The following is a 16,169-nucleotide window of genomic DNA, read 5'->3' as shown; positions in this document are numbered from 1 at the left end:
TGCATTGCTACACAATTAACAATGTCACCATTTTGATGAAATAACTGATATGGGCGTCAGATTAGTTCAGTCAAAAAATGAATAATTTAGTGCTTCCATAATTAATTTTTGTTTTATTAAGCTGGATAAACTTTCAAAATAAAAGAGCCCAAGATCAGATGCAACGTTTATTGATAGTTAACGTTTCTTCTTCTGTCATTGCGCACTATGAAGGATGTTTGTCGTTCGTAATCCCATTCATTCATGTTCTGAAATAAACAAAACAACACAAGAGGCTCCATAAGTAAACTATTTTATGACTTTGACATTAGGAGCTCTCGAATGGCACTTACGATGGTAATCCAGTCAACGTAGGCAGACACGCGAGTGAAGACTGTGGGCTTCTTGTAGATATTACAGCCCTCCGATGACACAAAACTGGTGATTCCATAGACAATGTATTTACCATCAACCAGACAGCTGAGAGGACCCCCGGAGTCACCCTAAAATAACACGACAGGAAACAAATTGAAACATTTTACCAATATACGGCTCATGATCTGTCATGGTCTTTCTCACCTCACATCCAGCCATGGTGCCATCACCACCACAAACCATGGTGTTCTTCACTGTGCTTCCCCACCAGTCGCTTTGAGAGCAGGTTTCGTGGTCGACCACAGGCAGATAGGCTTGTTTCAGCTCAGCAGAAAGCGAACCATCAGCTGCATGACAAAAGAGTTTCAAGAGCAAGTTTAAACATGCTTTATGGCAAAAGCAAGGATGATTTGTCTATAAAAATCCTAGGTTACTCTCAGTGTAGCCCCAGCCGGTGGTGTAACAGGGGTTTCCGTGAGGCAGAATCTGTTTATGGCGTGGCAGTGGTGCCAACTGCACATATGCGTTCAGAGTGGCATCAGAAACCAGCTTCAGAAGTGCTACATCATACCTTAAAAACAATGAACAGGTCTCAGTCTGCAAGATGCTCTTCATTTCTGATGCTATTTTTATTTTTTTGTAAATAAATTTGGTAAATAAGCAGCTGTGGTTCCCATAATTGTTTATTTATTGTTATTTATGGTAAACAACAGGATTTCATTAATTTATACAATGTTAATTCACTAATGTTTTGTAAACAAGTTGTGTATGTATGCGATATACTGTGCGGTACACATTGTAGTGCTCTCAACTCGTGAACATGCATCCTGAACTGTCACTGAATAGAAGAAATTGTTGAAAAATGTTGACAGCTATTGATGGTTTTGATGATGTTCAGGATCAGAGAGCTCTTGAATTTCATCAAAAATATCAGAATTAGTTGTTCGGAAGTTAAATAAAGGCCTTTTATGTTTGCAAGAACATGACTGTGACTAGATAACATTAACATAACATAAAGTTTTTGTGCTATAGCAAACCTTTTATTGTCTCAGACCAGACAGGATGCCCTGTTTTGTCTTTGCGCACCATTCTGCTTTGGATTAGAGTTTATATTCTTTAGGCCAGGCCGTGATCAAGCATTTGTGTGTGTGTTTTTTTTCAGTCATTACTTAATTAGCCTAATTGGGTAGAAAGCTATGCATAATTAGAAATATAATACGCTCTAATATTTATCTGCTAACATGGATGCCGAGAAAACGCACGGTTTGCATGCTCTGCGGTGTGAGAGGCATAAAAACGGGGCCTTCCAGGATAAACAGACACGTGTCATGAAGCAGGCTTGCCATGGCAAAAAAAAAGGATGATAGTCAGCCTTCAATGTCCTCTTTTGTTATGATCAACTCATAATAAACAAACACTGCCGTTTACATGCTAGATCCTTGTTGCATTATTCATTAAGATAAATCTAAACTAATTTTTGTAGTTCCAACAACTCAGAATTGTAGTTAGGAACATCTGTTAATGTATCAAAAATGGTCAGGTTTAAATCATTACAGTTTTTAAATCATTACAGGGTCATAATTACGGTTAACGTGTTGGACCAGGTCAGGCTTAGACTTTTGGTACACAACAACTTGGAAAACCAGTTTGTGGTTTGCCCATCCTCAGACCACTGCTCTGATCACTGCTGACCAGGAAAAACCCTCAAACATTGCTGTTTTAGAGATACTTTGACCCTTTTGCTTTGCCGACAACTTTGTCCAAACTACATCTCACAACCAAAAAACACATAGTAAATCTTTTGTTACTAACTACATAATGAGAAAGAAGCCTTTAATGGGGTAGAAAATGTACATATTTGCTCACCCGGGTTTGAAGGGAATTAGCAATTTCTCATCAACGTTTTGTTATATTGCTCACATGACACGTCTAACAGACATGGGTGCTCCTGCCGAGTTTACACTAGTTTTTCATCCATTTCTTAGGTCCAAATAAACTGAAAATGAGCGCTTTAAACTTCTCCCCCAACCTTCCGCTGGCCTGCAGATACCCACACTAGTGGACGCTGCTCTCTGATTGGCTGTAGAGGATCGCCAATGTTATTTTCAGTCAAAACTAATTTCACATGGCATTATTTGAATTGCCGACAGCTCCAGATATTTAGCATGCCGAATATCTCACAGGCATTGGTGACTCATCGGCGATTCTCTCAGATCACGTCTTTAATAGTTCACTCTGTGTAATTGTTACTCTCATAAATGAGCGCTGATTTGCTTGTGATTTCAGACGTTTGTTGCAGATTTCTCAAAACCTGTTGGCGAGTCAATATCGGGCCTAAAATCATGCAGTCGGAACTCGGCATAAGTCATCTTCGTCTTTAAGAATCCTCCCTTCCACCACTACTCCTTGCCCTTCTCCTGATAGGGTGGCACGGCGACCCAGTGGTTAGCACTGTTTCCTTGCAGCAAGAACGCCACTGGTTCGAGCTCTTACCGGGCCAGTCGGCATTTCTGTTCAGAGTTAGTTCTCACGTGGTTTTACCCAGGTTTCCCAGTTTACTCCCACCATCCAAAGACATACAATTTCATTAAATTGACTAATCCAAAGTGGCATCATAAGACAAACTCTTAGCCAGCTATATCTCTTAGCTATTCCTAACAGGTTCACAATCAGGGGAGTTCGAGACCTACCTGAGCTCAAACTCCCCTTTTACCCTTCAAACAAGAGGGAGCCCCGGGCTCAAGGATCTTCTGAGCTCTGGGCTTTCTCCCAGGACAGCATGCCAAACACATTTTATTACCAATCATCAGCTAAGTGTGAAAGATTTTTGTAAGAAAATATCCAAAAACAGTGTGAGGCATTTTATGCAGCTGTGCACTTTGATCATCACCAAAAGTCTCAAGGATTTATATAAAAATATACAGTATTTTTGTGAAAAATTAAATCTCTCATTGTTCCACTCTCAATCAAAATGCCATCAAGTTATGCCGTTGTTATTGTTTTGATTATTCTAAAGTTCAGCGAAAGCTTCTTTTAAATTAGGTATCATGGCGGATAACCAATTGGTTAACCAAAGTTATAAGTTAACAAATACTTCTTTGTTTTGAATGATGAGAATTTAGTTGTTTAGACTTACATTTACATTTAGTCATTTAGCAGAAGCTTTTATCCAAAGTGACTTACAAATGAGGACAAGGAAGCAATTTACACAACTATAAGAGCAGTAGTGAATAAGTGCTATAGGCAAATTTCAGGTGTGTAAAGTCTAAGAAGCAAAGCATTAGTAATGTAAGTTTTTTTTTTTTTTTTTTTTGAGAGAGAGTACAGTTAGTGGTATAGTCAGAGAGGCAGTTACAGATTAGGAAGGAAAGTGGAGACTAATTAGTTGAGTTTTTATTCATTTCTTGAAGACAGCAAGTGACTCTGCTGTTCTGATGTAGTTAGGGAGTTCATTCCACCAACTGGGCAGATTGAATGTGAGAGTTCGGGAAAGTGATTTCTTCCCTCTTAGGGATGGAACCACGAGGCGACGTTCATTCACAGAACGCAAGTTTCTGGAGGGCACATAAATCTGCAGAAGTGAGAGCAGATAAGAAGGAGCAAAGCCAGAGGTCGCTTTGTAAGCAAACATCAGAGCTTTGAATTTGATGCGAGCAGCAACTGGCAGCCAGTGCAAACGGGTGAGTAGCGGAGCGACATGTGCTCTTTTAGGTTCATCAAAGACCACTCGTGCTGCTGCATTCTGAAGCAGCTGAAAAGGTTTGATGTAGACTTAAACAGTATACTGACTTTAATATAGTATATGGTTTACTTATAAAGATAACCACTCTCATATGTGTGTGTTGTGCTGCTAATGATGTATATTTCAGACTTTTGAAGTGTATTAGTTCTTAATTTTAAGAGAACCTTTCCAGAATGTTAGCTCAAATCCTAAAAACCTTTTTTTATTTGCTGGTTTGTGACAACCAACCTTCCACCACATTTAAAAATTACCAGAGCACCATAACCTGGTACAACTGTGACCCTTTAATTGTAGAAAAAGACCAAAAGCAATGAAGGTTTGTGAGATTTGAAAGAATTTTAATTCAATTCTTTTTTTAATCATACCTGCCAGGGCCAGGAGTGGGGTTTTGCGATCTCTCCACCGACAATTCTTTCCTCAGTGGCCAGATCCGTCAGATATTTGGGCTCAGCCAGAGCTGGACACACACATTTAAACATACTAAGATTGTAGCCTCAGCCCATATTCATAGACATATGTGTTAATATCTGATAGTACATACTGTACAGCTAAATGCCATTAATTCTGTGTTTTTTCCTCAACAGAAAGAGACAAACATCTCACCCAAAGCAGCCAGCAAACTCAACAGCAGGATTCTCTGCATGTTTCCTGAACTTTCTGAGATCATCCAGATATATATGCCCACCGGCTTTCCCATTGCTAAACAGAACAGATATTCTGAAACTCAGGTGTGTGAATCCCACAGGCTTCATCATTGCCAAGGCCAGTGTACCAGAAGTGGAAATAACCTGTTTATCTAGCTCAGGGGTCAGCAACTTTTAGCCAACAAGTGCTTTACTGTATGTATGTGCACGTACACACACCCTCACCACCAACACTTTATTATGTTTGACTGCTTATCAACACAAGTATGGCAAAATATTATGGAAGTCAATAGCTGTTTCTTGTCCAGCATTCTTCAGTCTATCCTCCCTTGTATTGAACAGAAGAAAGAAACTTTGGAACAAGCAGAGGGTGAGTAAATGATGACAGAATTTTCTTTTTTAGGTGAACTGTCCCTTTTAGGTGGATGTGGCATGGTTGAGGTCTGACTGTTTCATGAACTGGATCTCTGATCATAACAGATAGCAAAACTTGTAATCTACTGATTCACAGCAGTCAAGAATTTGCAGTAAATACAGTGGTCACACTTTATTTTGATGGTCTATTTGTTGAATTTAAGTTACATTGCATCTACATACCAACTAATTCTCACTAGATTATAAGTAGACTGTTAGGTTGGGGTAAGGGTTAGTGTAAGCTGACATGTACTTGCAAAGTTTCTTTTAGTCAGTTAAATGCCTATTGAAGGAGCAGTATCAGCAGATATTAAGCAGACAGTCTACTAATACTCAATTGGACCATCAAAATAAAGTGTTACCAAAGGTATAGCATATAAAATGTGTTCTTCTATTGCACAACATGCTACAAGTTAGCAAACTAAAAGTGAAGTGTAAAAACAAAATACTTGAACTCAGCATTTCTGGTGTTGACGTGCCAATTCCACTATCAGCAAATTACCTTTTGAGCAAGTTTGTTTACACGTCAGTCATATTTGAGGCAACTGGATCTGGTATTTAGAAGGTGGAGTTATTCTGTCTGACTTTACTCTTTCTTCTATTCTTAATAGGAGTGAACCTGTTGTTCACTTTGAAGTAAAAAAAATGCTACTCTCAAAAAATGGATTTTGCTGCTTGATCAAACTAATTTAAAATGAGTTGAAACAACATGGTTAAGTTGTTTTGGGAAAACTTAATTGTTTTATGTTCAATCCACTTTTAAAAACGATTAAATTAACTTAAGTTATTCAATTTGTGTTGGAACAACATGAAGGACTTGTTTGAAAACCAACATTTTTTACAGTGTAGTTATTTTGCGTACAATTAACACTTTATAAGACTTTTAATAGTCTTATTACAAATATTATACTGAGAACATTAATAGTTTCTGTGAGTCTTAGCAGATTTAAATAGAAAGTGTTGCCTGTCACTGGTCAATGGGACAAAACACTGAAAAAAGTGTTGCATGCAAAACTGTTGCAAACAATTTATTTGTGTTGAATTTAAACAAACAAATTAAATTGAGCAATGTTCAACTTAATTTGTTTGTTTAAATTCAGCCCAAATAAATTGTTTACAACCACTTAACGTAAAATAATTGAGTAAATCCAAGGAATCATCTTTGAATAATTTTTTTCAGTGAATGAGAAAAGTCAGATCCCAGTTGCAGCCAGGATTTAAACAATCAAATGAGCATGAGCGCGAGTGTATGACAGTAAAAACTTCCCAAAAAAAGGAGGAGACAGGTACTGGCAAACTTTCAACAATATTTTAATTCTTTAATTACAATAAATACAAAACAAAAGGAACGTGGCAGTCCTTCAAACTCATTAATATAAATGCTCCAGGCCTGGTCGACTTTTATGGATCATCTCCACCATCAAACCTTCAATGTTTCTGAAACAGCTGTGTGAATTCACTGTATTTGGCCAACATAACATTACTTTTATTAAAAGGGGCTTCTTTTTGATCTTTATTAACCCTCATAATGTATTTTTTCTCGTTTACTAATTCTGTAATTGGGATCTATATCAGTGTTTCTCAACCACATTCCTGAAGGAACACCAGCACATTTTCCATGTCTTCTTAACCAAAAACACCTCAAGCTGCGGTCACACTGGGCTTTTCCTCCCATAGACTTCCATTCATACGCGCGCGAATGCGTCAGACCGGAAACGCAAGGTCATGCGTCAAGTTTCGCATGTTGCTGCGGTGCAAAGTTTAAGCTTGGTGAACTCTGACCTGCGAAATCGCATCACTTGACTGCGTGAGACCAATCGAGGATCAAAACATGACCTCTCTGGACATAAATTTAAAACATGGAGCAATCGCTCGCTTTTTTTAATGTCTAATCATCTTGTTTAATCCCGCCCCTTTCGCAGCGCCGCACGACAGAATTTTGCACACACAAAGCCCAGTGTGACCATAGCTTCATTCAGATCGCCAGCTCATTAGCAGTGACTGAAAGACCTGTAATAGGAGTGACAAACAAAGGAGACGTCCAAAACATGCAGTGCTGTTTATCCTCCAGGAACATGGTTGAGAAACACCAACCCCAACAACTTAAAATTAAATTGTAAAAAATATATACATTTTACTCATACAAATTATGTATCTTTTTTGCTTTCGTTTACTTCTCAGCTATACATTAATTATGTGTTTTGGGAGATTTGAAGTCATTTTGACCTACTTTACCTCAAAAATCCTCAACTACACCTTTCCCTGTATGTAAAATATTATTTTATTTAAGAAAATGTAATCTCAAAAAGTAAATTAAATTTTTTTCTGGATATTGTTCTAGGTCAGGAGCATGCAAATTCGATTCTGGAGGGCCGGTGACCTGGAGAGTTCAGCTCCAACCCTAATCAAACACACCTGAACCAGCTAATCAAGCTCTTACTAAATATACTAGAAACTTCCAGGCAGGTGTGTTGAAGCAAGTTGGAGGTAAACTCAGCAGGAGATTGGACACGCCTGATCTAGGTGATAGGTGTAGAATTCTGTCATCTTCTGGTTAGTGATGAACCTAAATGGATTACAGATCACAGATAATGTTGAAAATTATTTAAAAAATCAGTCAAGACTGGATGTGAAGTTTCTTATATTTCTGCCCACTGCAGTTGTTAAAAGTTAATTGGAGGATTTTTGCCTTTCATCTTCTCAGTTCCCAATGATCTGTAACCAACAAAATAGCACAATCAGCATCACAAGTAGACTCACAAAAAGCTCATTATCGTATAGAGCAATATAAGCTTATTAATTGAACTCACATCATTAATCCAACTGTTGTAGGCTGACACACGAGTGAAGACTGTTGGCTTCTTGTTGGTATTACAACCTGCTGCTGACACAAAGCTGGTCACACCATGGACGACATACGTACCATTGACCAGACAGTTCAGAGGGCCACCAGAGTCACCCTAAAATAACACAACAGTAGCCAAAATGACACTGACGTACAGATTGAGTAATCACAAGAAACTATTAGGACTGGGTAAGTTAGCTCATTATTATTGCATTAAAGTATTAATTAATGCCAACAATTATTTAATCACACGTTAACACAGTTTTACACTCGGTTTTAATCATCGCGCCTCTCAGTGGTAAGATTTGTAACAGGCCTAATGCTGGGTTTACACCAAGCACAGATCACCAAGTCACTTGTTCTAGCTTCCTTGCAGGATGTTTTTCACTTCAAGAAAATTTTCTGCTTGCGTTGAACTTTCTGCTTGCGTAAAACTTTTAACAATCTTTTAATTCTATAATTACAATAAATACAAAACAAAAGGAACGTGGCAGTCCTTCAAACTCAATATAAATGCCCCAGGCCTGGTCGACTTTTATGCATCATCATCTCCACCATCAAACCTTCAATGTTTCTGAAACAACTGTGTGAATTCACTGTATTTGGCCAACATAACATTACTTTTATTAAAAGTGGCTTCTTTTTGATCTTTATTAACCCTCATAATGTATTTTTTCTTGTTTACTAATTCTGTAATTGGGATCTATATCAGTGTTTCTCAACCACGTTCCTGAAGGAACACCAGCACATTTTCCATGTCTCCTTAACCAAAAACACCTCATTCAGATCGCCAGCTCATTAGCAGTGACTGAAAGACCTGTAATAGGAGTGACAAAGGAGACGTCCAAAACATGCAGTTCTAGGGGACCGCCAGGAACATGGTTGAGAAACACCAACCCTAACAACTTAAAAATAAATTGTAAAAAATATATACATTTTTGAATTACTTGGACTTAGACACAAATAAGACAAATTCTGCGAGTTTACGGCAAGTGCATTGCATATTTTGGATTACTTGTGCAGGCAAGCGGAAATGTGACTATATCCACGTGTTTACGTTGAGTTTGTTTGTAATCTACTCAAGCGAATACTTTAACTTTTTGTGTGAAACCAGTATATTATAATACTTACACTGCTAGATATGGTGTTGCACATATCAATGAATGAATTTTCTAAAGGAAAGTAAAGATTTCCCATGCTCAGATTAGTAGGGAGTAGTGAAAACTAGGTAAGAACCCTATAAGTAGGGCCAGACGGAATTGGTGGATGTTGTTTGCTATATCTGCGGTTAATTTTGTTAAAAATTCCAGATATCTGAGGAATTATTTTGGGAGTATCATAACTAAAACCTAATATGTGAAATAAAAAATAATATCTTTTACACTTGTATTTAATGTTTAAAATGCAAATCCAATTAGATTCACTTTATTTGGTAAACAAAGCAAGTCTCTCATATAATATATCTACCAAAAGACAGAAAATATTACTGTACAAACTGCATTGTACATAAATCAGATGAACATTTTCATATTATTCAATAATTACTGTAATTAATAAAAAAAACTGAATAAATATAGATTTACACACATTTATTCAAGTAAATAAACAGAATTAATGATGGGCTAAAAATCTGCGGAAGTCTGTGGAATTCCGTGTGGGCCTATCTATAAGTCTGAACACAGTACAGAAATGAAGCTCCTAATTCAGAGGTGCTCAAACTCCATCATGGAGGGCCGATGTCCTACATATTTTAGTTCCAACCCCAATTAAAAACACCTGAACCAGCTAATCGAGCACATTCTAGGTATGCTAGAAACTTCCAGGCATGTGTGTTGAAGTAAGTTGGAGCTATGCAGGACACCAGCCACTCAGGACAGTGTATGGACACCCCTGCTCTAATGTATCGAGCTGGTTATCTGAGAACAATGTGGTGCAAGGACAGGAACTGAGAACCATTGATGTAAGATCGCTTGCTTTTTAATAAATGCCATGGCGGTTGTAAATTGCTTTGGTTTTACATTAATTCGAATACATTAATCTTCAAGTTAAGATTTACAAGTCGTTTATAACTGCTGATGAGTAAATGGAATCCTGCTATAAAAACACCTCACATGTTTAAAGTGTTATTGCGCTTTTGTTCATATACCTGAACTTTTAAAATAAGCTTTCAATATGCTACTTTTGAATTGATTGTTGAATTTTGTGTATACAAGTGTGATTCATCTTAATTATTGGCATATAAATATTATGATTAATCACGATATTAGAAATAATATTTGAGGGTCACCTGGCATCCAGACTCATTGCCACCACCAGAGCAAACCATGGTGTCCTTCACGATGCTTCCCCACCAGTCGCTGCGTGAACATGTATTGTGGTCAACCACGGGCAGCAAAGCTTGTTTCAACTGTGACGAGGTTGACCCACCAGCTACATGCAGATCATACCCATGAAAGAAGAGAGAAATCAATCAGGAATTGTTAAAGATCAAAGATTTCAGTATGTTAATATACACTGACTCTGTGTGCGACCCCAGCCAGTGATGTAACATTCGTTGTTGTGGGGCAGAACCTGTCCAGCAGGTGGCAGTGTGGCCAACTTCACGTATGAGTTCAGGGTGGCATCGGTGGACAGTTGCAGAAGAGCAATATCATATCTGAGAAAGACAGAACAGTCTGCATTTTAATATCTGATGCTATAATGGGCACTATAACTTGGTAAGTTAAATCTACAACTCTACAATTAATTTTGTTGCATGGTGTAATGTGTAATTGTAAATCTAGACATGTCAAATGTTATTGTTAATTGCTGAATTGTGCAATTAGTTGAGAAGAATGAAACTTTTTAGAGAGCATCAAACATGTTTGTGTTGAATTAAGACAATCATAATTTTACATGGGTATTTTAGAAAGGTATATTAATGTAAGTTGTGTAATTAACTATGTTTCCATTCAAATATGTGAATTAAACCCAGTGGCGTATCTAGCTTAAATGGCACCCTGAGCGAATCACCCTATACAGTATATGCCCCGCAACTCCTGCCCGCTACCCCCCTTCTCCAAAACCATCTAGTTAAACATGTACATTCTAAAAAAATGTTGTTTTGACCAAATTTTTGGAAAAATATGGACAAAACCAGAATTGGGATTATTAAAAATATTTATATTTATTATAAATACAATTATTATTAATATTATTATTAAACTATTATTATTATTATAGCAGAAAACGATCGTAAATGTAACTGGAAAGCAATATAAAGACAATGTAAACTGGAGTGATATGCTAAGATCACTCAAGAAATATATTACATGAGTATTAATTATGACAACTCTATAGAATACAAAAATCTATATGTTTTATAGAATTATCTGTTCATCTTAGACCCGACTCAAGACTGAGAATTAATGTTATTAAGTCTTACATCCCTGACTCTACCCCTTCTTTCTGCTTCATGCTTAGTCAAAGTAAGATCATCATCATATTATAAGCTTCAGTTTTGTCAGCTAGCAAAACTCGCTGCGTGTCGACACCTCGTGTCATAAAAGTAACAGAAAAGGCTTTTACTCCGGTTTCACAGAGCATGAGCGGCGCATATTTTATCTCGGTGCATTTAAACGAGCAGAAGCTTGAGTGAGGCGCGTGGGAATCGTTTTCTGCGCGCATGCGTCAGTTTGCTTTCACTGGTGTTGTTTCGGTTGCAGACAGAGAATAACAAACTTGTGCGTGCAAAAGATGCCAAATGTGAATGGCCCCTATTTTTTTATTCTGGGATAACCACTCTTAATTAATACATTTAACATTTGCATAAAGTAAATTGTATCTTTCAAGATACACAGATGATTTTTACTGGGGCATGTTTTTGTTTTGCACCGTCTCCCCGTATCGCCGCCATCAAAATGCCACCCTTGGCAGTTTTAACCCTTCACTAATCATGTTTATTTACTTGTATAAACGTGTGTTAATCTATATTCATTCAGTTTTTAAAATAATTACAGTAATATTATTGACTAATATGAAAATGTTAATCTGATTTATGTACAATGCAGTTTGTACAGTAATGTTTTCTGTCTTTTAGTAGATATATTATATGAGAGACTTGCTTTGTTTACCAAATAAAGTGAATCTAATTGGATTTGCATTGTAAACATTAAATACAAGTTTAAAACATTACTTTTTATTTCACATATTAGGTTTTAGTTATGATACTCCCAAAATAATTCCACAGAAATCAGCAGATTTTTACCAAAATTCTCTGCAGAAATAGCAAAAAAAAAAATGTCTTCAGATTCTGTATGGCCCTACTTATGCCTAAATCCGTCACTGATTAAACCTGTACAAAGCTAGAATATAAAATCGTGCAAATATAGCAACAATGCCATCCAATAAGTCAAAGAGAACAAAATCGTCACTTCCTGATAAACTGGCAAAGAAAAATGGAATTTGCTGGAGTAGGAAAAGCCACTGAGAGTTTTTGTCTCGTGTAACATAATACTTGTCTCTCAGAAGATGAAATGCAATGATCACGTAATGGCTTTTGGAGGCATAAGACACTCTTTGTGAGTGCAGACGTTCAAGACGTTCTGGAGGTAATAATACTGAACCACTTTGATTGCAAACTTTTGCTGTGAGATTTTAGAATGACCAAACAACATTTCAGATATTTTAAATTGTGGTTGTTCTGCTGCTTGGTTAATTAATGACATTCCATTTTGTTCATTTTTGTTGTCACTTAATCAGTTAAAACAAAATCACTTTACCTTTTTGATGCACATGCTGGAATTTATCTGGTAAATGTGTTTCCTTCATAGTTTATGCAAGATTTACTCACCCAGAAGACACACTCTCTGTGTTCCAGTTGGGATGGATATAAACCCGGCTGACAGTCAACGATTGCTCATGACCCTCTTGTTTAGTGATGTCATGGTCTCCCAAGATAACACGCCAATTTCTTGGGCTGCACAAGAAATGCATTCAGATAAGCACAGGTAGATTCAGGAAACTAGAGTACACATATTGATACATTATTTCCTATCAGTCTTAAAGGTGCTCTCTTAAATTTCTCAATGTCTCAGTTTTATAAAAGTTGGTTCTTAGCATCTACAAACAGGAAACCACAGATCGTTACATGTCGACGCAGTGAGCGGCAGTCAACACCCATCCTGGTGTGATCAGAGTCCCACCACAGGTATGATAGTAGTTTAAGCCAGACAGAAACTGGAGAGAGATCTGAGAAAATGATGGTGATTTTAGTTAGAAATCTATTGCAATTCCTTGCAGCTTCAGATGGTTTGTCTTGGCATCATGCTATTTATGGTTCATGTGGTTTATTGATTAAAAAGTCCCAGTTTGAAATAATTACATACATAATGTGCCAAACATTTGCATTGCAGACATTTAAAGAGATTTTATTTGCTACTTTAAGAGAAACATACAAGTATGTTAACCAAAATCAGAACCTATTTATTGTATTATGAAATAGATTTAACCCTTTGTCACTTTGCTATGGAAATAAACCATCAAAACAGGAAAGATAGTGAGTTTAAAAACTCAGTTGAGTTAAAATATCGTACCTGCCAGGGCCAGGAGTTGGGTTTTGCGATCTCTCCACCAACAACCCTCTCCTCAATGGCCAGATCCTTCAGATATCTGGGCTCAGCCAGTGCTGATACGCAAACATATTTAGACATGCTAAGATCCTAGCTTGAGCCCATATAGATTTATAGACATCTGATCGTACATAAAGTAAAATTTAAGCTAAATGCCATTGATTCTATAGCTTTCTCAACGAAAAAAGAGAAATATCTTACCCAAAGCAGCCAACGCGCTCAACAACAGGATCCTCAGCATTTCTGCAGTCTGTCTGGACTTTCTGAACTTGACCATTGTCCATATATGTGTATATATACTCACAGTCATTCACAATCTGGACAGAACGGGTTTTCTGATGCCCACAGGTGTGCAGTTCACACAGATTTCACCACTGCCAAGGCCAGTGTACAAGAGGTGGAATAATCATGTTTATCTGACTCGAAGGTCAGCAATATTTTGGCTATTTATAAAATAACGCCAGTCACAAACATGGACCCAAGCAATCTCAGGACCTCTGAAATTCATCTACTCCCCCAATCATTGCACCAACTGACCACCAGTCCACAACAGAGCACCAAAATACTTACTGGGGCAAAGGAATACAGTTGGTTTTTACTTCAGTGCTCACTGTCTTTGATGTAGCCCAACCAGTTTCACAAGGATCAAACTAAATTAGCCAATTTGATTTCTCTGGTATAAGGAAGAGTCTTGCAGAAGGCTAGAGCCATTTGGGACTCAATTGGAGCACTAATGTCTTTGCTAGTGATGTTAACAAGTAATTTTAAAGGAGTCTTTGGATAAACAAATGTATACAAGATTTCACAGAGGCAAGGGCAGAGCAGGTAGAGTGGAAAGCTGGTAGAGTTGGTGTCCTACATGGATCTGACAAACCATGCAATCAGATTGGAGCTAGTGAGCATATGTCAGCTTTGTCATCTAAGTTGCAAGTAATTTTATTAAATAAGGAAAATACTCAGGCAGCTTCACTTACAGTTGCAAATTCCATTTTTCTTTTTGTTATTTGGCGCCAGATTATCATGAAGTGATGATTTTGTTCTCTTTGACTCACTGGATGGAAATACTGCAGTATTTGCAAATCTTTTTTGTGATATTACTCGTTTGCACATAGATTTAATTCACACATTTGGATGGAAACATAGCCTATGACAGAGTAGACGAAGTTGGAGGCACAGGAAAGGGAGTGAAGCTGGAAACCACCATGGCAGAGGGAGCCAGAGTTTTATATTAGGCAAAGTCAAAGACAGAATGTAGACAGCAAGGTGCTTTGTGTTAAATTGGAAATGTTTTTTTTTTTTTAAACCACAGTGGTCCAAACCTCAAACTGGTGTGTCCCCATGGCCGATTAATGCTCAGCATTCTCTAAATCTTAGTCTGGGAGAGCATGTGTTGAATTGGCTGGCCAACAAGTTTGATTCATGGCAGCGACACATCGCAGCATAAAGGATATCAAGGATCTGTGTCCATCATCTTCATATCTTACTTTCAAATACCACAAGACCTGTGCCTCAGTGGGTTGGAACTGTTTTGATATTGAGGACTGACATATTACCATATCAGGCAGACGGTCATAATGTATACAGTAATGCTCATCTCTGTTCTGCTGGCATTATATCCCATGTCTGTCTTCTAGTGGACAACTTATATTTGCTTAAAATATGTTCTAATGTAACTGTACAGACTATTATACTAATGTACAAAATGTAATCTGACTTCAGACCCCTGATTTAAATGTATGCAGCAGAAATATAAAGTATTGCTTGAAATTTAGTATTGACCAACAAAACCCTTCCATTCTGTTTGATCCTAAATGCATTACTACACTACTGACAACAGGCTTTTATCAACAAAATGTTCAGCTGATATAGCTAAAGTAAAAACTGTTTAGTTACTCTAATAAAAGAATAATTAATTAATGTTTTTCTGAATTAATCTATAGTTTTGCTGATTTAACTAGATATAGGCTCACATGATCCCATTCACATCCATGAGATGGCTGTTGAGCCTGTCTCATCTTTCAATTTCCTGGAGACCCACATCTCAAAGGACCTGTCCTGGACCACCAACACCTCCAGCCTGGTCAAGAAGACTCACCAGTGCCTCATTTTGCTAAGGCAATTTACGAAGAACCAGCTGTCCTCAGTGGTCTTGGTGAACTTCTATTGCTGTGCAATAGAATGCATCCTGACCAACTGAGTCACAGTCTGGTATGGAAGCTGCTCTGTTGCTGAATGTAAGACATTGCAGCGGGTGGTGAAAACTGCCCAATGAACCACAGGGACCCCACTTCCAGCCATTGAGGACATCCAGAAGAAACACTGTCTGCACCGAGCATGCAGTATTCTTAAGGACTCCTCTCACCCTGCTCACAGACTGGCGCTTCATGCTCCCCTGGACAAAAACCAGCTGACTGAGGAATTGATTTTTCCCCCAGAACTGTCTACCTTTTGAACTCTAAACAAAAAAAAAATAATATATATATATATATATATATATATATATATATATATATATATATATATTGAAGATATCAATGATCTTTAAAATGATATAAAAGCAA

The 16,169-nt window shown here is 37.5% G+C and overlaps 2 protein-coding genes across 2 annotated transcripts; both read right to left on the bottom strand.

The window, feature by feature from the left end:
- Positions 1-160: 160 nt before the first annotated feature.
- Positions 161-4,739, bottom strand: LOC130216620 (elastase-1-like). The gene is given in 6 exon segments (XM_056448511.1): positions 161-248; positions 333-482; positions 559-701; positions 789-951; positions 4,399-4,553; positions 4,700-4,739. Coding segments are annotated over 6 exon segments (732 nt in total). The 3' UTR covers positions 161-167.
- Positions 4,740-6,448: 1,709 nt separating this feature from the next.
- Positions 6,449-13,912, bottom strand: cela1.4 (chymotrypsin like elastase family member 1, tandem duplicate 4). The gene is made up of 8 exons (XM_056447357.1): positions 13,810-13,912; positions 13,573-13,664; positions 13,128-13,228; positions 12,831-12,956; positions 10,519-10,655; positions 10,287-10,429; positions 7,965-8,114; positions 6,449-7,869 (listed from the first exon to the last, which is right to left on the bottom strand). Exons 1-8 carry the CDS (start codon positions 13,883-13,885, stop codon positions 7,855-7,857), a joined length of 840 nt encoding a protein of 279 aa, XP_056303332.1. The 5' UTR covers positions 13,886-13,912; the 3' UTR covers positions 6,449-7,854.
- Between the last annotated feature and the right edge of the window lie 2,257 nt (positions 13,913-16,169).

Source organism: Danio aesculapii, chromosome 22, assembly GCF_903798145.1.
Source record: "Danio aesculapii chromosome 22, fDanAes4.1, whole genome shotgun sequence".
NCBI lineage: Eukaryota > Metazoa > Chordata > Actinopteri > Cypriniformes > Danionidae > Danio > Danio aesculapii.
This window is presented reverse-complemented; position numbering and strand designations above follow the sequence as displayed.